The sequence below is a fragment of the Sander vitreus genome, chromosome 4 (assembly GCF_031162955.1).
Source record: "Sander vitreus isolate 19-12246 chromosome 4, sanVit1, whole genome shotgun sequence".
Taxonomy (NCBI): domain Eukaryota; kingdom Metazoa; phylum Chordata; class Actinopteri; order Perciformes; family Percidae; genus Sander; species Sander vitreus.
Genome location: NC_135858.1, coordinates 4,252,560 through 4,277,379, shown reverse-complemented (window position 1 = coordinate 4,277,379; position 24,820 = coordinate 4,252,560). Strand labels below are relative to the sequence as shown.

Genomic DNA, 24,820 nt, shown 5'->3' with positions numbered 1-24,820 from the left:
AGTTAGCATATTTGTTTGGGAAGTTTTCATTATGATTTTTGAAGTCACATGTCCAGGTCTTTCACCTTCCCAATCTAAAATGCTGACTTTCATAACCTATATGAAAGTGTTCATTGTTCATCATTTGCATATTGATCTGGGAAGTTATTATATATCAGTGTAACATACTTGGAAATGTCTGTGTGTATAGGTGGCAGTACCCTATTGGTTGTGAAAGTTGGCATATGACTTTGGGAAGTTTTCAGTGTGATTTTGGAACTCACATTTCTAGATTTTTAACCTTTCCAAATTGTTATGCTAACTTTCAAAACCAATACTTTTACTTCAAAAACTAATATGATACTTTTGCCTTCATTGTGTAGCATGGCATATTCATTTTGGAAGTTATTATATATCAGTGTAACATACTTAGAACCGTATAAGTGACAATACTTTTACTTCGAAAACTAATATTAAACTTTTGCATTCATTTAGCATGTCATATTGATTTTGGAAGTTATTGCAAAACTAGCATACTAGTTCAAAAAAGTATCTGTGCAAATGTGGCAGTACTCTATTGGTTGTGGAAGTTGGCAAATTAGTTTGGGAAGTTTTCATTATGATTTTGGAATTCACACTTCTAGGTTTTTCTCCTTCCCAAATTACTATACTAACTTTTAAAACCAATACTTTAACTTGTAAATGTAATATGAAACTTTTGCAGTCATTGTGTAGCATGGCATATTGATTTTGGAAGTTATTATATATCAGTGTAACATACTTAGAACCATCTGTGTGTATAAGTGACAATATTTTTACTTTAAAAACCAATATAAAAACGTTTGCGTTCATTGTGCAGGATGTCATATTGATTTTGGAAGTGATTAACATACTTAATAAACCTCTGTGCCTATAAGTGGCAGTACTCTATTGGTGGTGGAAGTTGGCATATGACTAAGTATGATTTTGAAAGTCACACTTCCAAGTCTTTCACCTTCCCATATTACTATGCTGACTTCGAAAACCAATACTTTTACTTCCAAAACCAATATTAAAGTACAAATACACAAATCTCAATCAGATCTGAATGATGTAAACAAAGAGGCTAATGTGAACAATGATAGTCAGTGACTAAAATAAGTTAACCAGAGAAGAAGAGTCGGAAAACTGAATAGGCACAATTACCATAGAACTTGTAAGCCTGTAAGGCTTTTCTATCCTTGTTCCGTATTTCAGGGTCTCTCAACCTTTCTTCAGCTGACTCTAGATGATCACAATCATTAAAGTAGCCAACATTTTATTAAGCTTGACATATAAATTGCAGGTAAATAAGTTGACAAAAATGATCATAACAAATTTTCTTTTATTAGAGGCAGAAAAACACTGTCACCTTAACACTGCTTGAGTCCAATTCCCTTCTAATCTCATTGATTATATAATCTCCACATGATCATAAATCTGCATGAATCAATAACCATGTTGTGAATTTAAGCCACGCAAAGACGTTCTGCAGCAAAAATCTGTGCATTGTTGACTGCTCAAGGCCCGTCACTTCGGTTGGCAGCCCTTGAATGCGATTGACAAAAAAGAGATGAGTGAGAGAGGGTCTCATTTTCAGTGACATATCACCCCTTCATTGCTTATTATTATAAATATATGCTTTTAAGATGTAGTTGTAAAAAAAAATGTAATTACCTGTGGCCTGACAAGTGTATTGTACTTCTCGGGGGCTGCAGCACTCATTATTGTTGTGTAAATAGTACCTCTGGGGATTATCAACATAGACAATAGATACTATCAAATGTCATGCAATGTATTTAACAAGCTATGTAAAGGTTCCTTAGAAACATAATTTTAAATAATAACTTGCACTCAAAAGGTTATCATATGTTTTCACTGAAACTCAGCTATTGTTGTTCTATATGCTACTTGCTATGTACTGAAGCATGGTGTCAAACAAAGGCCTACTGACATTATTGCTGAGGTGGGGCAAAGGGAACAGAAACTGGTATGCACACAGCTGACCCCATCTCAGCAACATGAACATGTCATGTGATCATAATGAACAGATAACGTTCTACTTACCCATTACATACTGGAAACCGTGACAGAACCTGTGGGCCAAGCCTCTGTTAGAAATCAATTCATTGTCGCTGACTTTCAAATTGTGCAGTGTACCATCTCTCTCAGTATCACGTTTACATTGGTCCCCTGAAATTGATGGATTTATTAGTCCATGCTTGCCTGATACAATGTCTCCATGTTGATGTGATCTTGGCCAGTAGCATTTAGTGCTTTGTTGGCTGCGTCTCTACAAAATCAACACATAACAACAGCATTATAACAGTAACTGCAACAATTTTGTGGAAGTATAAATCACGTAAGATGACTCACCTTCGATGATCCCAGGCTGGGGGAGGAAGCCAGTGGTCAAAGTTTGTCTCCACTCTGTACCATCTAAAACAGGAACACACAATTTTATGTTTGGGTTCACTTGTGCAATCACACTTAACATACACCTTGATATATCAGATTCTCCTCAGATATTTGCCTACCCTCCATTTACAGGATCCAGTGGCCAGATATCAGCGGGGCCCACTCGGTCTCTGGTGATGACAGCCCCTTCCCCTGCTCGCACCCCGCCCACAATGTAATACACCCCAGTGATGATATGTATCTTGGAGAGACGCATCACTGCATCTTGAAAGTTCTCTGCTTCCTCCAGTGTCTGTTGGTTACACACAACCGGTCAAAGTTTCAGTTCTTCATTCATCATTCATAGCAAACATCCTTATTATGCTGACTTCCGTAACATACTCACCTCCCTCACCAGCCAGCTCACTGGGGATCTCCGTAAAAGAAAAGCAGACACCACATTCTTCCACCAGTTCCACCAGTGTTCACTGCCTGATGAGCACAAACACGAATACAAACATGAAAACACAGAAGAAACAATACAATCTGACAATTGCAACATTTCTGGACAATCACGACTGCTGGCAAAAAGAGTGGTCTTACCTCGCTGGTCGCCAGAGACAGTAAACTTGTTAGGACTCTGTCCCGTCCACAGGCCAACGTAGCCAGCAAATGAAGTTCCACTGTATGCCACCTTAATGGGTGTGTAAAAACTACAGAATTGCATCATTCTGCAAAGACTTTCATTTTGGACCTGATAAAACTTACTGACTGGTGATTCTGGATAAAATATTGTTGGGGTGTAGCTTTTTTGTTTAGTTTTTAAATGCTATGAATACATACTGTACCTTTCCATTCTTGAGAAAATTTACGTTGATAGTCATATTCCTCAGAACAGGATGTGGATAATCAAGATTCCTGCCGTGGTACACATGCCCATTTTTGTCCTGAGCTACGATGCTTGTGCAAAATCTGGGAATGCATAAAGTTTGTTTGCAGGTATAAGAGGGCTTTCACCTTAACCCTGCATACTTGTTAGAAATCGTGTGCCTATGCATTGTATACAGATTTCTGTTATAAATGTGTTATTATATTTAAAATCATACATACGCAGATATTTCATAGGCAAAGTTGAGAATGATGACATCTGAAATGTTTCCTCCCAAGTGTGAAGCAATGCCACGGATCTCCCCCGCATAAGGCTGAGGAACGTACTTTTCCAAGGCCTTCACAATAGGTGTAACTGCATGATGCACCCATTTTGGAACTGTAGAGCTGACAACAACATAAAAAGAAGAAGAAAACATTTCTCTGTCAGCACTACTGAAGAGATACTGAAGATAACACAGTTATCATTAACCCAGAAGCAAGTTTAGCTGCTGATTCAAAGCTGGCATGATGTGTTAATATTAAGCACATTATTAGTATGTTAGCTTTCTAACTAATTCTAATTTTTTTAGATATTTGAGGTTATGTCCCTTTGATACAGTTTCCCTCCTCTGTATACGACCAATGTAATAGAAAGGGAAACCATACCATCTGTGGTCTGTTAGTTACCTAAGCAAGTTTCTATTTCGATTCTGACAATCCCATTTTTAATAGCCTATTTATAAATTACTCATATACTATTAAAATACCTTACCTATGCACTACTCATAACTAATGGATAACTTCTTAAACGCCTATAAGCATAGCATTACATGAAATGAAAAACGAAATGAGTACTTTCTAGAAACAAAAACTGTAACGTTAGTAATACTAACGTTAACTTTACCTGTATACAGTTTTTGTTTCTAGAATGTACTTCGAATGAAGTATTCGTCCTATTTAACAACATGGTATGCGAAAAAGAGCCTCTGGCAAACTTACTCAATGACCTCAGCAGCGGCTTTCTTCAGGTAGTCTACGTCAAAGACTTTAGTTAGAGGCATCCATCGCACTTCTGGATCTTCATCCAGACTGATATTCAGTGTGGGTGGAGCGAATTGTGCTCGGCACGACACGACGAGTCCAAGCAGCAGCACCGCAGCCCGCACCATCACGCCCGATCCAGTCCGAGCCCGAGCCACCCTCCGCAGGCTGACACTGACACCAGAGACGTGCCTGTGAATTGCAGGCAAGAACTGGAATGAGACTTCCGATCTGAGTTTTTCAAAATAAAAGCTGTAGTGGGCACTTGCTGGTGTGTGTCTTGTCTGTGTGTATGGGTCTGTGTTGTCTGTCGCCGTCTGGTTCGGACCTGATCCGGGTTGGGTTGGGGGTGGGTTGGTGGGGGATTTGGGAGGAATTTACATGCTGTTTTAACTATGCCTCGTTCACCATTGCCTGTATGATGTATGTCATTTATTCTGAAATTTAAATAAAAATAGTTGGAAAGAAAAAAAGAAAAATAAATAAATAAAGCTGGTCATACGGACTTACTTAAGTAACCAACCCTAACCCAAACCATTAAGTACGACTACAAAAAAATTAAGTAGCACATTTTACCCAAAGTATCAAAAGTGCAGAATGACCCCTGTCAGTGTTATATTATTTGATCATTATTATTGATATATTAACATGTGAGCGATACTCTAATGTTGTAGCTGGTCGAGGTGAAGCTAATTTTAACTGCTTCATTCACTGTTGGGTAGTTTAATAACAATAACAATGCATACATTCTTTGAACTGATTGTGTTTTGTAAGTAAAATCTTCCTCTGAAAAGTACCTCACAACTGTACTTTACTGTACTTAAGGAAATGTACTCAGTCACCTCCCACCACTAAATAACTACTATACTACTACTACTACTACTACTACTACTACTACTACCACCAAAATAATAATAATAATAATAATAATAATAATAATAATAATAATAATAATAATAATAATAATAATAATAATAACAACAACAACAACAACAGCTCATCAATATTGTACTTTCCTTGCTTCAATTGTGGAACTTAATAGGTCATTTCATACAGGGAATGATACAGAAAGTCAATTTGAGGAATAAGGGTAACTAAGATTGACAGAGGAACTCTTTGGGTTGGTGTGAACTTATTGATACGCATATCACAGTTGTATGCATATCTCATTTCCCTGCAAAGTTCTCATTATTAGATTGTACAGTATTTAATAATAATAATAATTTGCTGCGTTTTCCACAAGCACCTCACATACAGATGTCATAAGCTTCTCTACATGATGTTATATTTTACTAAATGTTAACTAATACAAAGTGTTGTGGTCCAGCTGCTGCTCCTCCTAATAAGGACACGCACACACACACACACACACACACACACACACACACACACACACACACACACACACACACACACAGCTGAAAGTGTCATGTCATGTTAACGGATACTTTTGTCTTTGGTGACTGGAAAATTGTAATGCATTAGGATTCAAAACAATCTTGGAGGCACATTGCACACAAATGCATGAATATGTACTGTACTGTAATCTATTCATTAACTTATTTTGCATGTGCAATACGATGTCACAGATGTGCATGTTGTTTGACGGTAGATAACTATTTGCTGCTATTTGAGATTAATTCATTTAATACTTTTAGCATTACAGTAATCTTTTTTATCTTTAATCTTCTCTTTTTTTAAATGAATAAATTCAGGAAGAAAAGCTCTTGGTAGCACAAGCTGTTTTTTACTTGATGTATGAAGTTGTAACGTAACCTGTAAACCGAACAAACCTAATAACAATTCATCAAGGTATGTGGACTCCACTGACCGAACCTGATGATCAGTAAAACTAATCTGCAATTGTGAATTGCAAACTGTTTTATTGTTTAAAAAAATAAATAAAAAGCAGTTGATAACTCATACATTTATTATGCTTAATAAAACAGCACTATGCGAAGAGTTATTTTTGTGTAAGCTAACACCAGTGACATTAACGTGGCCTATGGTCTCTGTACTGTCCCATTTGAAAGAGTTGTCGAGCTTCATGACCTCAGCTAGTTCTCCAAGTGCATGGCTGGATGAATGGAAGCTTTTCGGCTTTCTCTTTAAGGTCACCCTGTTCTTTGATGACTCACTAAGTGTTTTGAGCCTAATGAAAGATCAGCCTCTCAGCAATGCCAATTCTCCCCGCTGCCTCATTCACAGTGCACACTGTTCTCAGCGTTGATAACCACTGAGGCCATATCCACAGTCATCCCAGCTGTTATGTCCTTTGTGACACAAAGTTTCAAAGTTAGACATTTATCAGCCAGCATCTCAATAACAGAGTCTTCATTTCTGTGTTTTTTGGAAGCCAGTCTTTATCTCGTGACGATTTTTTTTCGCTGTCTCATTTACACTGGTGTCAGTGTTTTCTGCAGGAGCCATAAGTGTTTATGCACTTCATGCAGCGAGGCTCCAGAGAGGCCACATTCGGCCTCGGCTCAATCATGAATTCCCTTCCAGACAGTAGAAGATACATTCAGATAGGATTGTGATGCAGTTGAACCAACTGAACTGCCCTTTGCATCATGAGAAGCTGTCTAGGCTCTTCTGTGGCTGTAGCTGCCTCATCCATCGTGTTAGTTATTTTTGTGCCCCTGTGGGCTTTCAAAACCACATGAACTCATTTATAATTTATTTGGCCACTTGGGGGCAGCAGAAACAAGCCGTAAACATGAGTCGTGTTTGTACTACTGTAAAGTTGATAGGATGAACTTGTTAGCAAACAGTTGCTAATTTCTACATTTAGCTTAAGCAACTTTAGCATTCATTTGGAGTTGAGTCTCTAGTTAACTGTTGAATATGTCCAATATTCACTCTCATTTAAGCTCTGGTCAGGTTATATCAACTCCTGGGAAAAATATATGGCTCCTTAGCTGCTAAATGCTCCACTATGTTTACTAGCTGGCTGCTACTGTTAGGTATTTGGTGTTTGGTGCTGAGCAGGTAGTGTACAGTAAAGTTGCAGGCAGTACAACTAAAACAAAGAACTGAAAGACACTCCATCTAGCTGAGAGGAACTACAGAATTCTCTGTGGTTCTCTGTGTTGTCACTAGTTCACCTGTGGTGTGTGTGTGTGTGTGTGTGTGTGTGTGTGTGTGTGTGTGTGTGTGTGTGTGTGTGTGTTTAACACTGACAGTTAAATAGTTTGTGACATATTCTAAGTTGGGGTCCTTAAAGGCAGCATCATATCACTTGTGATCTGGCGAAGATTCATTTCAGTGCAGTATGCACTAATTCCACAAAGTGGTGCTAGTACTGCGTTTTGAGCACATCAGGACTTTCAACAGGCCTATGGAGAGTACTAAATCTCAAAATATCGTGTTGGAATTAATTCACTGATCTGCGGACCAAATTAAAAAAATACCGTTGTGATTACAAGAAAAGAAAAACAGCCATTTCCACATTTCTTAGTGAGGCATGGTGGGTGGTAAGCACATGATTTAGGCCTTTTCATTTTCACTATTACTACAACTACAGCAGTGTTACCACCCAGAAAACAGCACCCAAACAAGCAGCAGAAGGTCGGTCCAGAACGGTATTCCAAATTGTTACATATGAAAGTAAATCAAAGACATAAAGTCCTTTCTCCCACAACCTCAAATGTCATTTTCATCCACTGTTGGTGTTCTCAAGTTGCCAGACACATTTTCTGCTTCTACTCAGCACACTTTCAGTACAGTGGCTGGTATATGCTGCATGGTGGGCCTACCTATGGTATATAAACCATATGGACTATAATGGGGCTGAAATTACTAAACCACAAAAGTAAAATTCAGTTAATTCAGTGAATTTGTAGTTAAAGTTTACATTTTTACCGAAAAACATTTTTACAAAAACATTTTTTTTTTTAAACTTAGTTTTGAAACTAATAGTGTAGATTGCATTATAAGTGTTTATTAGTGTATAATATTCATGACGGTATTCAGTAAGCACCACGATTATCCCATTTGTGATAAGCTCAACGTTGCACTGTTAAAGTCAGTAAAATAGATATAAATATAAATATATAAATATAAATGTAAAATAAAATTCATTGACATCCTACAGACAATTTCTTAGAAATGCTTTTGAGTGTGAAATGTTTACAGCCTGTAATCTAAAACATGCTATTGATTTACAGAGGCTGTGCTGCTTTAGGGGTTATGTAAGTGTTATGTAAGTATGCGTTGTTATGAGGAGCTGTCAGGTTGTCTGGCTGCAACACATTTAAACCATCCGGCAGTGAAACACAAATTTCACAGGGGAAAAAAAGCTTTATTAATATTTTAATATATATCAATAATACTTTATATACAAAATATGTACAACAAACAACTTTTGTTACATTTCAAAATAAAAATCCGAAGTACCTCTTTTTTTTAATACAAAACTATTATTTTTGTTTGAACTTTACATTCGCGCTCTTTGCAACAGACACACAATTTAAAGCAAAATACATTTAAACACCTGCCATCGTTGTGTCTGCGTTATATGAGTAAAGGCAACAGCATGAGCTAAGATCAGGCCTTAACTTGACTGGGAATTTGTGGGCTAGATGCAAATCTGGTTGAGCACAATGCTATATACTGTACACGTTCTCTAGGCATACAGCAAATGACTACCTCAACCTTCCTCTGGTAGTGATGCAGGTACACTCAATGGGTCACGTATCAAAAATAGATGTATGAGTAGTATAAACAAAAATAATTACAAGACATCACTTTGCAGGAACTCCATCTAGATGCAAATGTAGTCATGAGTCACGAATGAAATCATAAAAGCAGGTATGGCCACATCACTTTAAACTGACATGAGTGACACACCTTGTACAGTGACAACACCCTGAAATCTTTGAACACGGTTAAAATTGTGTTCATTTAGCTGCAAGTTAATTGAAGGATCTAAGGAACAAAGTCTTTTGTGACGTTTTTTTTTGGTAACATTCCAGTCTAATCAATGGTTTGTTGTAGTTACAGGAACACAAACACTAAAGGTAGATCCTCCATTCACAGATCTACAGTAGGTAATAATAATTCAAGCAGCATATACAAGGGACTTTTGTTCAATCTTTACATTCATTACAGAGTGGTGTGTGTGCAAAAAGTAGGTCCAAATCATTTTGGGTGGGCTTATCTGTGCCTTACATTCTGTGTTTGCCTCCGACATTCAACACTGAGTAGACGAACCTTACTAAAAAAAAAAAACTCTCGCAATCTCTTGCGCAGTCATCGTCTCTAAACTGATCTTCACAGTGTTTCAGAGCCATGCAACAGGTGATCTATGAGCTTTCAGGTGGGCACTCCAGGTTGCCCCTAAAAGTCCTGTTTCAGTGTGTGAGGAGCTGATGATAGACGACAGTGACCATTGGGGGTCTTTGTTGGGGTCAATGTTCTGATGGGCCAAACAACGGCAGTGCTTTGAACAGATACCGGTGCATTTGTTTACCCTCTTTTCAACCCCATCAACATTCAGAGGGCAAGATTCCAACAGAAACACATCTGTTCAGTCTTTAGATTCCAAGTTTAATGAGGGGACCTGCTTTAAAGCTTTGTGAAGAGCATGGGAGTCCATGGGGTTATGGTAGGATACTGGAGACCCTGTCCTTGGGGACATCACCAGAGATGAGGGAAGTGTCTCCGTAGAGCCGCTCATGCCCGGGTACATAACCGGCATGCTCCCGGGGTACCAGCATTTCTCCAGCATGGGCAGATAGGCTGCCGCTGCAGGGGGGATGAGGTAGAAGGGGAGACAAAACGGGGGCTGGTTGGGGGAGAAACTCATATAGCTGCCAGGACCTCCTGCCATGTGACCAGAGAGAATGTCGTCTTCTGAGGATTCAGACCTTGATTTCTTGGCCCGAGGCTCATCATCCTCCTGCTTGATGACACCGGGCGTCCTCTCAGACGTGACATACTTGTGCTCCCCCTCCTTTGCATGGCTCTCTGACCACTGGGCTTTGGGGTCACGCTTGTCAGGTTCTCCACCATAGCCGCTGTCAGTGTCTGTGTCGCTGCCGCTCTGCTCCCCCGTCACATGCGGGTTAGTCCTTTGAATGACAGGAACACAGTTCTTAGCTGAGCCCTCGTGCGCCCTTTGAGGCTCTCCAGTGGGTTTCTTCAGTTTCTCCGAAGATTGAGGGATGGACTCGTCTGGGTGTCGGCTGCTTTGATGATGCAGGACTTCAGCTGCTACCTTTTGGATGTGGCTGATGACATGGGAAGGAGTCAAGTCCTTGCTGCTTTCTTGGCTGGCCAGATAGCGGAGGACCTCTTTTGCACACAAGTGAAAGCCGGAGCGGAACATCTCCTCACTGCTCTCTGCACTGTCACCTCCATGATCACCTGGTCGATTGGAACCACAAGGTTAAAAATAATCTTCACGTCACAACTTTCCTTGAAGTAGTTCTGATAGATGCAACAGATCGCAGAGCTGTTGGTGCTTAATGAATAACACCTGAATGGAATTTAAGTATACACATCACGGCATCAAACTTACTTATTTGCAGGTTGTTCTGTAGCTCGATAATTGTCTGCTGTTGCTGCTCCAGGACACCACTCAGGGCTTTCACATGCTTGAGAGTGAGTTCCAGCACCACGGCTTTCTCCAAATGACCCAGCGTCTAAAACAGGAAGACCTTCGATGAGCATGTTGATCTTTCTTATGTAACACATTCTGCAGACAAGCATCAAACACCCGGGAAGTCATGTAATCCCCGTACACACAAAATTAAACAACTAAAATAACAAATTAAAATCTAAAACATTGTTAGCATTTAGAGAATACAATTTCAAAATTCTATTTAAAAAAAAATAATGTTTATTTGTTCATCTCTGCTTTCCTCTTAAAATGCTACAAACTTTTATTGTTTGACGCTCCAAAAACTAAATCCAAAAAGCTGGAGCAAACAACTGCTAGCAACTGCTCAGCAGAACCATGTGGCGTGTCAGATTCCCTGGCTGTTAGCAGACATGCCATATGTAGAAGATAATACTCACTGTAAGCTTAAGATGTTCTGGCAACAAATCCTTCAGCTGGGCAATGCATTCGTTGATTCTGTCACGTCTTTTCTTTTCGATCAGTCGGTGTGGCAACTTGTATGTCTCCTGAAGGGTTGAAATGTTGTCAGTGAAATCCAGGATGCTCAGTTTTTAACCGATAATGACAGGAATATTAAGTATTTTATCTTGAATTTACCTTGCTCTCATCCACACGCTTCATGCCCCTCCTGGGTTTGTACACATACATGGGAAAATCGATTCTTTGGAGACGAGATAAAAAATAGTTTGGTAAGGGTTCAGTTCAAAGTGCTTTATATATGCTAGTATGATAGAATAAAACAGAATAAAATAGAAATTCCTCTTACCCTTGCATGTCAGCTATATCCAGTGGTGGGTGTCTTGGCACACAGGGAGGTGGTTGTGCGCTGGTAATTCTCTCCATAGTACTTAACTGTGAAACCCGAAGAAATAACTTCAAAAAGCTTCAAAAGGTCCAAAATGTATATCTGCAGTCGCTGTTCAAAACGAGAAAACAAAATGAGAAAAATCATACAAATAAATAAAGAAAAACGTGTCTCCAGTTATCCAGTGTGCGTGTGTGTGTGTGTGTTCCCGCTGTGAGCTGGAGTCGGGCACTGCGCAGTGTTGTCACTGAGGTCCGGACTCGGTAGTAGCCTGTCTAGGGAAGCTCCACGCCCGGCTGAATGTGCGAGCTGGGAGGGTTTTGACTACGTGTTAAATAAACCCTGTGACTGCAGGCACGTCTCTCGGCTTGAGACAGACTCGACACCGTCACATGAGCCTCACGTGTTGGACGAAGCTTTCAACTCCTCACCCCCCTCACAGACACACGCACGTACGCGCGCGCGCGCAAACGCACACACACACACACACACACACACACACACACACACACACACACACACACACACACACACAAACACACATACGCCTCCTCCCCCCGTCCTGCTGCTGTAGTAGGCTCCTCCACTGGGGCCGAGTCCCGTGTAAAAGCTACTCTCGGGGCAAGCCGTGTTTGCAGAGCTGACCGTGTTTACAACAGAAAGTAGAGCAACAGTTAAAGAATCGGTGAAATATTATTACTGCAAATACGGCAGCTTTTAGGCTATATTAGGCCTACCATTGTGAAAATAATTACTGAAAACATAGCCTCTGGAGTGACGTACGGCAATAACAAAACGACTTGTTTTAGCATATTAACCATTAGCTAAAGCCTGTAAGGTTATTACTGTAACAGAAATGCCACAGAAGTGTGAAAAAGGCCACAATAAATAATGTTTGTTGATGGGATGTTAGACCACACGATATAAGTTGTCTTAATAAGAACAACTAGCCCATACAACAACAACAACACTAATAATATTATTATTAATAATAGTAATAATAGGCTAATCTTAGACTGCTTGCAATGGTTTAGTCAGTTATAAACACTGGACTTAAAATGGATTTGATACCTTTTTAAGGGCTATATTTTATTATATTTGTGTATGTGTGTGTGTATACATACATAATATATATATATACATATATATATATACATATATATATATATACATATATATATACATACATATATATATATATATATATATATATATATATATATATATATATATATAGACGACTTATTTCCCCTATAGGTTGAAATATATGGGCTTTAGTACAGACGTGACAAATCCTAATAAATAAATTATAAAATCTTAATAATATGAGCAATTATAACAAGAGTGGTGCCTTCAAATACATTTTAGTGTTTCATTGCGGCCAACAGGGCAATCATTTCTACTTTTCACATTTAATAGACTGGAATGTGTCACGCGCTCAGCAGCCTAGAGCTACTGTACACACTTATCCCGCTTGCTGTGTGGCACGTGCACCTGCGACGAGATGACACTGTTGCTGCGCTTGGTTTTCTTTTTTTTCTACACCTGCTGCTGTACTATAGCATTAAACCTGCCCGTACCCTGTGGGTTGTCACGTTGATCTCCACATGGCCCGGAGAGAGCCGAGGAGCAGATCCCTGCCCATGACATCACACGCGTAGACAACCGAGAGTGCCCGAGTTGTCGGTCGGTTCCACCCGACTGCGTCCCGAAACAGCCAGATACTATAGATAGAAACAGATCCAAAACAACGGAGCGCCAGGGCGGAAACGAGGGAGCGGGGAAAGGGGCTTGTTTTAACGTTTGTTCTAAATCCTGACAAGACCTTGAAGAACATTAAACAGAATATTAAGAACATTAAAATAGAATGTCAATGAGGCAGGGGCGTAGCACAACATTCTGTTTTTTTTTTCAGTTTGCTGTTGCTGCACTTTTCTAAGCCGTGCCAATGTCATTATTCATCAGGCCAGAGCATCGAAAAAGATGTTGTCCCCAATATTCAGTGGGGGGGGAGATGTATACTCCATTACAATAAAAATAAAAGTCCTGCTTTCTAGGAATGTAGTTAAAAACTAAAAGTCCAAAATGGCCCTTAGTTGTCAGTCATATATTAATATTTAATTTTTTAATGATTATGTATTATTACGTAAACTGTACTGTGTTGTAGTTAGTCGAGGTGAGGTGGAGCTAATGTTAACTAATTAATAAACTGTTGGGTAGTTTAATCTATAACAATGCATCATTTTATAAAAGTATCATATTTTGTGTATGTTAAATCTTAATCTGAAAAGTAACTAAATGTACTGGAGTAACAATAATAATAAATAAGTAACAAAACATTTCCTCTGAAAGGTAATAGCATAACATGGGAATACTCAAGTAAAGTACCCCATTGTACTTAAGTACAGTACTAGAGTAAATGTGCTCAGTCAGTTTCCACATATTGTGACTGTAAAGTGTCATGTGGCACAGCACTCATTTTCTAAAGACTACGTAAAAGATTCAAATGGAGACACTGTTAGCTCAATGTAATGTTCTCTGTGCACTAGTAATAACTGATAATCAATGTTACCCTATTGCTAATTCTGCTTTCCCAACTCATGAGTCCTTGGGTGGAGTTCAATTGTTGCACTGATGCACCCTACATTTCAAGCTGCAATAAGGACATTATATTGAGAAGGACATTATAGTTGGCAATAATCTACATAATGGTAGGTACCCCATATTATGAGCAGATTTGATCTGATTCAGTGTTTGATGTTTTTTTACACATTGCACTGTTTAAATGAAACCCTGTCATGTAGTTGTGAACTGGTTTTTGGGGACACACTAATTAGCAGCATACGCATACTATTACTTCAGTTTTAGTTTGACTCAACACAGAACAGTGTCTTGACTCAGGAGTATGAAACTAAATACGACAGTGTCATTTACAAGGCATCATTTTTTGCTGAACACATGGTAAAAGACTGAAAGGCAGATAAACATCAGCTCATCTGAAGATGAGTAGAGCTTGATAAATACTTGGCATGCAGAGAATTTTTCAAGAGAGCCCCGATTAATGAGGATATAATCAATTTTAGATCCACCCGATTACACACATTCCACTCGTACTGCCAAAATTTGCTGGTTTCAGAGATTCACGTTTCCAGTTGACAGAGATATAGTTTCTCTGAAAGCTGAATTAATTAAACTAATTAATTCAGGGCATGATCTAGTTTAAGTTCTGAAGTGGCTGAAATTCCTGTATTTTACTTGTGGAATATATTGTATATTGTCAATGTGTGGCATTTATAGCTGCACCTGAAACATTATTTACATTGTGCATATGGAATAGAAATTTGAGTGATAATGTATGTGGATGTATAAAAAGACTTTGAGGCAACCAGATTACAAAAAACTAAAAAGCACATTACTGGTTTACTTTATATGGATATTTTCTAATAATAATCCTATAACATCAACACAACATAAAGTAAAGGATAAGTACATCAATTTTATTAAATAATTCTACTTTAATATACAAATTGACAGTGCTTAGATTTTTAGTTAATCTTAACATTCAGGAGGAACAGTTTCATTCTCCATCTCATTTTTCTATACAAAAGCAATGATAAGCAACAAACCTTATGTACACATAGTAGTCCAAAAAAAGAGATACAGGTTAGTGACTCTGCACAAGCAGCAAATATGTGTCAGACTTTTAAGACAAAAACAGGCACAAATGGAACATGTTTGCGGCCAAACAAGAAATTATGCTAAAGACGCTTATTACAGTAAAATACTCCTGAGCAAATTGTAATAGCATGAGTGATATTAAACACATTACACAGTATATTTGACCGACAAGTCAAACATTCTAAATGTCTTTTAGAACCCAATTAAATAAGAAATCAATCAAATCAAAATTTGATTTACACAGGTGAAAGAAAACTATCTGTATATATTGCTCTTACACAATATACTATCTCTATTGAGTGCACTTGACACTCAAGAATTATGCACATTTTCAAGAAAAAAAGAAAAAAAAATTAAAATAGAGTAAACCAGCTTATTCAATATTATCTCTATATTTATGTAAGTAAAGACAACCAACTACTCCCTATTTTATCCAGAGACCATAAGTACAAACAAAGAATTGGCCCACGCTTTTAAATAAGATTGACGGAACTTAAATCCACACGCCAGTGGGGTTGCATATTTAAGTTAATATATTGCACAACATACAAAAATAAGACATTTAATACTGCTTGTTATGCTAGAAATATAAATAGAAAACATTAAAATAAAATAATAAATAAACAAATGGGACTAATTCCTCCTGTCCAGTCAGCTATGCCGTGTTTCAAGTTCAACCAGTAAAGGCCATGTGTTGAGAAAATCCAATTTCTTTCTAAACAGAAAACATTTGGCACCAATTCCAACTGGACTGAACAGAACGAGGTGGGTGAGTGTTACTGTTCGGAGTAACACATGCGTGGGGTAGAGCTACACATCGCCTTATGACTACCTACTGTATGTTACAGTATTTCCCTACACTCACACTTAGTGCAGTATACATTATGTGCATTCGCTGAGTGGGAAATGCACACTCTGTCCAGACACAGCCGATGCTAAGCTGCTTCATGGCCGTGTCACTTGACCTTATGCAGGCTGCTGGGGGTTGACGTTCATGTGCTGAGGGTGTCCCAACAGGCCAATCCGCTGCTTCTGCTTCCTCTGTTCGGTCATCTGAAGAGCACAGAAAAGACAGATTTAAAAAAAAAAAAATCATTCCACCTGTACCTCTGTTGGCACGCACATCCTCTTCCAGTGAATATGCTGGCAGCCTCCTTGTTCTATAGGCTTCATCGATTCATTCTTTCACATCCCTTTACAGAAACTAACATGCTGCACAAACTCTGCACACTGCTAAACTGAAACAGATTCTTTTGAAATTCTGCCAGCCTCGTCATCCACATTGCTATGTCCTCTGACGAAAGCAGCAGAATACAAATTACTAATACTGAAACTCAGTCAAAAGAAATTTAAGAGATCAAGCAAAGCGCGTGAGGCATAACACAGTTGCTAACCTTTGTACCAGCAGGAGAAGAGTGGCCTTTCTGCCAAGAATTGACTTTATTCAACATAAAGAAGTGATTTGCACCTCAACACTGAAACACAACAATATTCAAAGTGAGAAGATAAAGTGGTCTTGTAATGAGTGTTACAGGAGGCATAATTCTGCATAGAGCGACGTGTTAGAGAACATATTAAAACACATCAAGTGGACAGTCTAAGCTCAGTTAGCATTAGAATGCTGACTTTTCTTTTTTTACACTATAATTGTCCCATTAAGCCAATTTTACAGAGAACGCCTGCAGCACAAGCTTCCTGTTTGTGGTCTACTCTAAATGAATGCCAGTTTCTTCCTGAGTAGAATCTAAATTTAAATCAAGTTGCCGACACTTTTATATGCCTGCACAATCATTCTTATTTGAATTGTTTCTTAATAACATTAGTCAAAACAGGCTTTACACATGTGGAATTTGGACTGAAATGTGGCCGATGCTACGTTGCCCTTAGCAGCTTGCAGCAACACAATAATCATTTCCCCGTCTGGGTCAAAATGTCTCGTTGACATTCACTTCCTCACAGATAGTTCTCATTTCAAGTGTAAAGACATCTTTACTATTCTGTTACTAGAAACGGTAGATTGCAGCAATTGTGCAATTTCAGCCTCATTTGCCTTTATACACAATTATCAGCAGAATGTATTCTTACACAACATAACAGCCCTCAAGTCTAAGGGTATGTTTAAAATGTTTAAGTGTGTATGTTTAAGTCTTTTAAAATGATTCTGACATTATCACTGTACTGTCCCACTAACCAGTCTAGAAAAGCAATTATTTTGAAGGAAATCCCTTTCATAATTCTGTGCTCGTCTAAATATTGAGAAAGGCTTAATCCAGTACATAAATCAATGAATAAAAAGACAACCAATACAAACTGACCAATTAGGTGAGTAGCTGCATCACAGGCTCTAAGCAGAAAGGCCTGGAGGAACTTTATCAGAAGCAGATGCTAAGAAGGGTTGAATCTATCCTGTCAGATAGTTCTCATCCCTTACAGGCTGAATTTCAGATGTTGCCATCTGGATCACGCTCCCAAAATTCACAACCAACAGATATAAACACTCTTTTGTACCTGCAGCCATTCTACTTCTTAATTCTATAAAGAACCATAGATAACTTATTGACTAACTATTTATTGATTGTTTACTGTTTTTATTGTTTTTAACTATGCCTGCAAGGTAGGCAATCTCTGTATAGTGTGTGTGATTTGAACTATACTATCTGCTCTACAACAAATTGCCCCATTTGGGGACAATAAAGGAACTTGAACTAAAATCAGATTGAGAGCCTCATGAGCTGTGTTGTGAATTATGACTCACCACCTTTGCATCTGAAGGGCAAAGAGTGACAAAGAAACCTCGAGCAACGTCTGCTGTCCACATCTTAAAAGAAACTTGTCTCTCAATCATCAAAGTTCCCCCATGATGAAGTCAGAGACGTCAAAGTCTTTGCGTCTGTCAGTGTTTCACTTTAGTTTAACCAACCTGTTCTTTGAGCTCCGTTAGCTGGCCGGACAGGTTGGACACCAGTTTCATGGTGGATTCTAGTTTCTCCTGCAGGTTTCTGATCTCGTTCTGCTCCCCGTCTGCATCGCTGCTGACCAAGGACATGGCCCTCATCCGTGGGAACCAGTCCAAGTTGTGCTCCTGGTAAACACAAATCTGAATGGTCATAGCAAGTACATCAACACAATGAAACTGACGTATCACATTCTTTACTAAGTGATTTTTTTTTTTGTTCTTTCTAAATTTAATTTCTGCAATTAAACTGATGTAATTTCAACTTCTCAGTGTAACTGAAAATGCTTCACACATTACAACACAAATGGTTCAAGGGTGAACAAATGCCAAGCCCTATTTGATTAGCGTTTTTCACTGGTTTGTCTCCTTGGCTGTGGGAAGTGATTTCAGTGAATCAAACTAAACATACAAGTAAGGGACTTTCCATATTGCAATCTCATGGGATATGAGGGCATTCTTGAAATGACTGGGAACAGGCAGTTCACTTATTGGTGATATGTTTCCATCACGTCTAGTCCTACCATACACACAACAAAACCTACAAAAGGCTGTACATCAAGATGGAGAAAGAAACGTCCTCATTTGATTATACATCGCCTCACATGCAGCGCTGGCATAGACACACAGCTCTTGAATGCTCCTGTGAGCCACAGACAAGAACTGCCATACGCTGTTTCACCAAGTGCTGAAATCAAGTATACGAGCCACAGTAGCTGGACCAACAGAGCTGGTGTTTTAGTTGGACTTTCTGCAGTTGTGTGTGTAATGCTGAGGTCTTTCAAAGTGTTGGGCAGAGAATTACATTTGTTTAACTTAAGAGTACACTATTGAAATATTGGCTGTAGCAGTGATTTCTACTGAGAAGAAGTTACTGAACAATATGTCCTGGCACCAATGACACCTCTGCTAAGTAATACTGGCACACTGGTGTCAGCAGAAACCAAAAAAAACATCCAGGTGAAATGTGTAGATTCAATCAGTTACTTTCATAACTCAAAAAAAGTAACGAGAGCTATTAACTGCCAGAGAATGCTGACTGAAAGTTGAGGTGTTAAAGTTTGGCATACTGTACTGTGAGCACGAATGGTTGGAGTATGGCTGATGGTGTAAACGGATTCTAACAGTTAAGAACAAAAAGGCAGCTTTACATAGTGGAAGGTGTTAGTAATGGTTGGAATTTCAATTACTGTCTATATATGATGAAATACTGAAGCAAAAACAAGTTATAATCATTCATTTTATAAAATCATACCCCGTTTTTGATATTGTATATGGTCGACATTTTTTTCAGCAATAGCCATTTAATCTAATTACATCTAACTATCTAATTGAAAACTGTGTGTGTGTGTGTGTGTGTGTGTGTGTGTGTGTGTGTGTGTGTGTGTGTCTCCCGCATGCGCAGTGCAGTAGCGGGGGCGGGGAGTTTCTACATCCCTAGACGGCTCATTGCTAGTCTCGCATTGCCAGACCTTCCTCCACAGCGCTGCGGAAGAGGGTCTGGCTAATCCACACAGCATTCCGGGATGGGAGAAAAACATGCTCTGGTTTATTGGCATTTCTTTAAACCAATCACAATCGTCTTGGGCGGTGCTAAGTGCCAGACGGAGCCACGGCACCACTGCAAAATAGCTTCGGGAAGGAACTTGTTTTGGTGGAACGTGTATACGTTCAAAGGTTGTTTCAGTCATTCAACAGAAAACTCAGATAGGACAGATAGTCTAGCTAGCTGTCTGGATTTACCCTGCACAGATCTAAGGAGCAGTTAACCATAGTCCTCAGAAATCCACCGGAGTGTAAAATTCCAACACAAAGGAAGTGGACAGTAGCGGACCTCCGGCCGAAAAGAAGGACATCTGGCGGAATTTCCGGCGGCACCAGAGCAATTCCGGAAGTGGAACGTCGCGGCTATAGACTAGCTCATTGCTAATTCTAACCTAACGTTTCTCACTGCTGCTGCGTCACATGAAAAGCATTCAATTAGTGAAATACAGGGTGGGGTTTATTGTGACACATACACTGGAAACACAATGTATTCGTCAAAGAGGTTAGCACGATCCTTTATCAAAAAGCTGCTCAACGAGTGTTTGCTGCCCCCAGAATTCTCTGGGACTTGTAGTATTAAACCCCACTTGCTGATACCACCAGTAACCACTGGGGCGTCTCCAAATTAACCGGGACTGAAATCTTTAGGGAAAGTAATAACATTTTGTAATATTCTTCACCGTTTCATGTTGCTAGATATAACAATGATAACCCGGACTACGACGCAATATTAACCGTTTATTGGCCCAACAGCGTGTCTTTGCAGCAGCATGGCTAAGTTACCCATAATCCATCAGGTGTATCTCACTACGGATCTGATAGTAGCCCAAAATACACAACACATTTTCTTTTTAAATATTAGAAAATAAAACTAGTACAGATTAATCAAAATAATATAAAGTATTATGATATGGAAAAGTCTACTTTATTGTAGCTTTAACGTACTTTACCTACTAAAAATGGCAGAGACCCAAGAAAGAAAGAAACCCAGCAGCTATCTCAGGGGTTGCCGAGTTTAAACAGGGCTGAGGGCCACTCGGCTGCATTCTTTCACACTTCTGTCTCCTCCGGCACTTGACCAACACATGCCATTGTTACTGAGTGCTGTCTGAACCTGCTTCCAAATAAGCCACAGTCATGGGAGCACATTCATGTTTAATTCTTCACAACATAAACACACTCTCCAGGCCATGTCTCTATCATGTGTCCTCAATCAGCATAACCATCAAGGCCTAATGCAGCATGAATGAAAAGCGAGGATGCTACATAGACCGCTGAGGTCAAAACAGCACAGTGCAGAAGAACTGGTCTGGAAAAGTCCCGTAGGTTTCAGTGGTTGATATGGAGGCGTAAGGGCAAGTGAGGTGGCCGTCAGAACCACAAACCAGTCCTGGGTCAGGCAGCAGCCTGAGGGGAATCACATAACACTAAGATAATGAGCAGCACACACTCATTCTGAGAGGAGGAGAGTTCCACGTCGTGAATGCAAAGAGACAGAGGCTGTGTTTACCTGGTTAGTCTATTAGAAAATAAACAATTACAGATTTAATACTTGTTACTAATAATACTAATATTATATAAATAAAATATAAATATTTTCTTTCTGTATTTCATACACACAAACAGTTCTGCTCATATGCTTATTTCCCCATTTTGGATCCTGTCTGCCGGCCAAAGGCCCACGTGTGTTTGTTTGACGACAATTGTCACCAGCAGCTCAGCCCTCTTTCCATCCCCAGTATTTACAATTGAAAGCAATTCCAGTAAACTGAGAAGTGAAGCCACTACTAAACACTCTACATCACGCTGGTTCAATGGAAATGACGGAAGTACATTTTTCATTATCAAAACCACATGGGCATGAGAAAGAAACAGGATGCTGTGTGGTTAAAACAGCAACAGAAAACATCACCGTCACGCCACAAGCCACCTGACAACCCACTCAGTCAACACATATGCAAATAAATGCCCCCAGAAATGTCACATATCCGAACAGACAGATATGGTTTCAGCATATTTTGCTGTACTCATGTTTTGAATGTCTGCGACTATGGATGTTTCAAATCAGCTCGTGGAGCTGGGGCATCCTGCAGTGTTGAACGAATTGAGAATGAGAGAAATGAGTTTGAGCCAAGCATCATCTTTTTACACCTTAGATGTGACACTGAGCCCTCCGTCATTGACGTCAGTCCCAGTCATTGTCAGAGTGATCTGACTTCTACACCCCCCTTCAGTCCTTACTTCCCCTTCCAAGTTACTGCAGCATCAAATACATCGAAATACGGTGGGCAAGATGCAATACAGATGAAAGGAATTGGGCCTATTAATCATGTTGTATAAATAGTGTGGGATAAAGCTGTAATAGGTTGCATAAAATACAACAGCAAGATCTAACAACAAATGTGAAAAAATTAGGACACCCAGGAAAAAAAAAAAAAAAATCATCTTTTGGAAATTGATCTTAATGCCTTAATTAAAAAAATGAGGAAAAATCCAATCTTTAAGTACACCAATTTTCTTTGTGAATGAATAATGTATCGTAAATAAATAAATGTTCTTCCTTAAAATACAGGGGGCATAAGTAAGTACACCCCTATGTTAAATTCCCATAGAGTCAGGCAGATGTTTATTTTGAAAGGCCAGTTATTTCATGGATCCAGGATACCATGCATCCTGATAAAGTTCCCTTGGCCTTTGGAATTAAAATAGCCCCCCCACATCATCACATACCCTTCACCATACCTAGAGATTGGCATGGTTTTATTTCAGTTAGCCTAATAGCTGGTTTGATTTACATTGAGAGATATTATTATGTAAAGTACCCCATGCCAATCTCCAGGTATGGTGAAGGGTATGTGATGATGTGGGGGGGGTGGCTATTTTAATTCCAAAGGCCAAGGGAACTTTATCAGGATCATAGTATCCTGGATCCATGAAATAACTGGCCTTTAAAAATAAACATCTGCGTGCCTCTATGGGATTTTAACATAGGAGTGTACTTACTTATGCCCCCTGTTTTTTAAGGAAGAACATTTATTTATTTACCATACATTATTCATTCACAAAGAAAATTGGTGTCCTTAAAGGTTGGATTTTTCCTCATTTCTTTTAATTAAGGCATTAAGATCAATTTGGGTCAAATAAAATGTAAATATATACGTTATAAGTTCAATAAGTAAAATACAACTAAATCTATATAACCACAAAATAGAAGACAGTACTGTATGTCAACTTTAAATGTGAGAAATAATAGAGAAAATGTATGGCCGAGTAACACAAAGAGCTTGGCTAAAGTTTGTCACAAATGCTACTGCTTAATCAGATTAGAAATGTGTGTTAGAAACGTCTTGACAGACAGCAAGATAGGTATACGTCTGAAAACCTACTGAATCCTAAATTAAATTATTTAGACACTGTGCTTTGTATTTTTGCATGCACTTTGTGTTTTTGAATATTTACAAAATAAAATAAATACCTGTTGCATCTTGTCCCTCCCTCCCTCTCCCTCTATATCTATACATGTCCTGTCTGTATCTCTGCTATCACCATCAAATAACAACAAAAAATTATCTTAGAATAAAAAAATTCTACTCAGACAACTCAGACAATAAGACATGGAGGTCCTGCATCAAACACCTGCATGTTAATCTGAGAGTTAATGTTAAGGATGACTGGATCAGCTGATGGGTCATTGGAGTCTTTTGCACCATGTGTGCCTTTTCTGCTCTGCCTGCCCCTGGTCAGGACGCAAGATTAACAAACTAATTTTGGCTCAGTGGGGTGTAAGGTTAATGGGAGAGAGGATGGGGGTTAATCCCAAATCAGGTGGTTCCTCACAAGACTGAGTGTAGCAGATCAAGGCAAAAGGCAGCGGCGTGTGTAAAATGGTATATAATGAGAAACTGTGTCAGAAACTGACAGCAGCACAAGTGCGTCAAAGAAGCAACCACTTCAGAAGAAGGGATTTTCCTCTGGCAGTTAAAAAAAAGCTTTCTAATTGCTCACAGTCTAGGAGTATGATGCAATAATCAAAACAATCAATTTAGTTTTTTGTTTTTCAAATGAAAAAATTCCAGAGTTGGCCTGGTTGAATCAATTAATAATAATAATAAGAAATATAAATACTTATATATATATATATATATAAAAATAAAAAGCTGGATTTGACGTGTGTGTGTGTGTGTGTGTGTGTATCATTTTATGATAATATAACATTTGCTAGAACTTGCACCAGTTTTGGATTTCATTTAGAATTTTTTCAGTTTAAATTGCACTGTTTTAAAGCACTGTTTTTGTTTTGATATCAGCATGGGAAAAAAATAAACTACATAGAAAATGTATTAAAAAAAAAGTAAATACACATATCACAACATATATCTACTCTACTCACTTTATTAGGTACACCTTGTTAGTACTGGGTTGGACAAAGTGCTGGAAACGTTCCTTTAGATATTTTGGTCCATATTGACATGACAGCGTCACGCAGTTGCTGCAGATTTGTTGACTGCACATCAATGATGCAAATTTCCCCTTCCACCACATCCCAAAGGTGCTCTATTGGATTGAGATCTGGTGACTCCGGAGGCCATTTGAGTACAGTGGCTGGGTATATTGCTGGAAGTAGCCATTAGAAGATGGGTACACTTTGGTCATAAAGGGATGGACATGGCCAGCATCAATACTCAGGCATGCTGTAACATTTAAACAATGCTCAATTGGTACTAAGGGGCCCAAAATGTGCCAAGGAAATATCCCTCACACCATTACACCACCACCACCAGCCTACACCATTGATACAAGGCAGGATGAATGCATGCTTTCCTGTTGTTTACTCCAAATGCTGATCCTACCATCTGATAAAGCAGCAAAAATCGAGACTCATCAGACCAGGCAAAGTTTTTCCAATCTT

General features: G+C 38.9%; 3 protein-coding genes across 18 annotated transcripts in view; all 3 read right to left on the bottom strand.

Moving 5' to 3' along the window:
* Positions 1 to 1,324: 1,324 nt before the first annotated feature.
* LOC144516465 (N-acylethanolamine-hydrolyzing acid amidase-like) lies at positions 1,325 to 4,500 on the bottom strand. The gene is made up of 11 exons (XM_078247782.1): positions 4,264 to 4,500; positions 3,505 to 3,669; positions 3,243 to 3,366; positions 2,998 to 3,088; positions 2,801 to 2,886; positions 2,535 to 2,707; positions 2,374 to 2,436; positions 2,224 to 2,290; positions 2,065 to 2,093; positions 1,675 to 1,744; positions 1,325 to 1,545 (listed from the first exon to the last, which is right to left on the bottom strand). The coding sequence occupies exons 1-11, from the start codon at positions 4,431 to 4,433 to the stop codon at positions 1,528 to 1,530; spliced, it is 1,056 nt and encodes a 351-aa protein (XP_078103908.1). The 5' UTR covers positions 4,434 to 4,500; the 3' UTR covers positions 1,325 to 1,527.
* Positions 4,501 to 8,606: 4,106 nt separating this feature from the next.
* bhlhe40 (basic helix-loop-helix family, member e40) lies at positions 8,607 to 12,124 on the bottom strand. The gene is made up of 5 exons (XM_078247781.1): positions 11,697 to 12,124; positions 11,528 to 11,591; positions 11,329 to 11,436; positions 10,829 to 10,952; positions 8,607 to 10,674 (listed from the first exon to the last, which is right to left on the bottom strand). Exons 1-5 carry the CDS (start codon positions 11,771 to 11,773, stop codon positions 9,836 to 9,838), a joined length of 1,212 nt encoding a protein of 403 aa, XP_078103907.1. The 5' UTR covers positions 11,774 to 12,124; the 3' UTR covers positions 8,607 to 9,835.
* Positions 12,125 to 15,211: 3,087 nt separating this feature from the next.
* itpr1b (inositol 1,4,5-trisphosphate receptor, type 1b) overlaps positions 15,212 to 24,820 on the bottom strand; it is a 98,633-nt gene continuing 89,024 nt past the window's right edge. For all 16 annotated transcript variants that reach the window (XM_078247764.1, XM_078247766.1, XM_078247768.1 and 13 more), the window contains 2 exons: positions 18,334 to 18,495; positions 15,212 to 16,466 (listed from right to left, as the gene is read on the bottom strand). In XM_078247764.1, the coding sequence (XP_078103890.1) occupies positions 16,380 to 16,466; positions 18,334 to 18,495 (249 nt within the window). In that variant the 3' untranslated portion in view covers positions 15,212 to 16,379. The remainder of the gene's footprint in view (positions 16,467 to 18,333; positions 18,496 to 24,820) is intronic.

Bases quoted from the DNA above. Each gene is read 5' to 3' on its own strand.
- LOC144516465 (XM_078247782.1), bottom strand. From the start codon at position 4,433: ATGGTGCGGGCTGCGGTGCTGCTGCTTGGACTCGTCGTGTCGTGCCGA. The intron at 3,367-3,504 runs GTATGTATGATT...ATGCATTCCCAG, and splicing joins TTTGCCTATGAAATATCTGC to ATTTTGCACAAGCATCGTAG. The intron at 2,094-2,223 runs GCAAGCATGGAC...CTTGGCCCACAG, and splicing joins ACATGGAGACATTGTATCAG to GTTCTGTCACGGTTTCCAGT.
- bhlhe40 (XM_078247781.1), bottom strand. From the start codon at position 11,773: ATGGAGAGAATTACCAGCGCACAACCACCTCCCTGTGTGCCAAGACAC. The intron at 11,437-11,527 runs GTAAATTCAAGA...TCAACCCTTCAG, and splicing joins AGCGTGTGGATGAGAGCAAG to GAGACATACAAGTTGCCACA. The intron at 10,675-10,828 runs GTAAGTTTGATG...CCAATCGACCAG, and splicing joins ACAGAACAACCTGCAAATAA to GTGATCATGGAGGTGACAGT.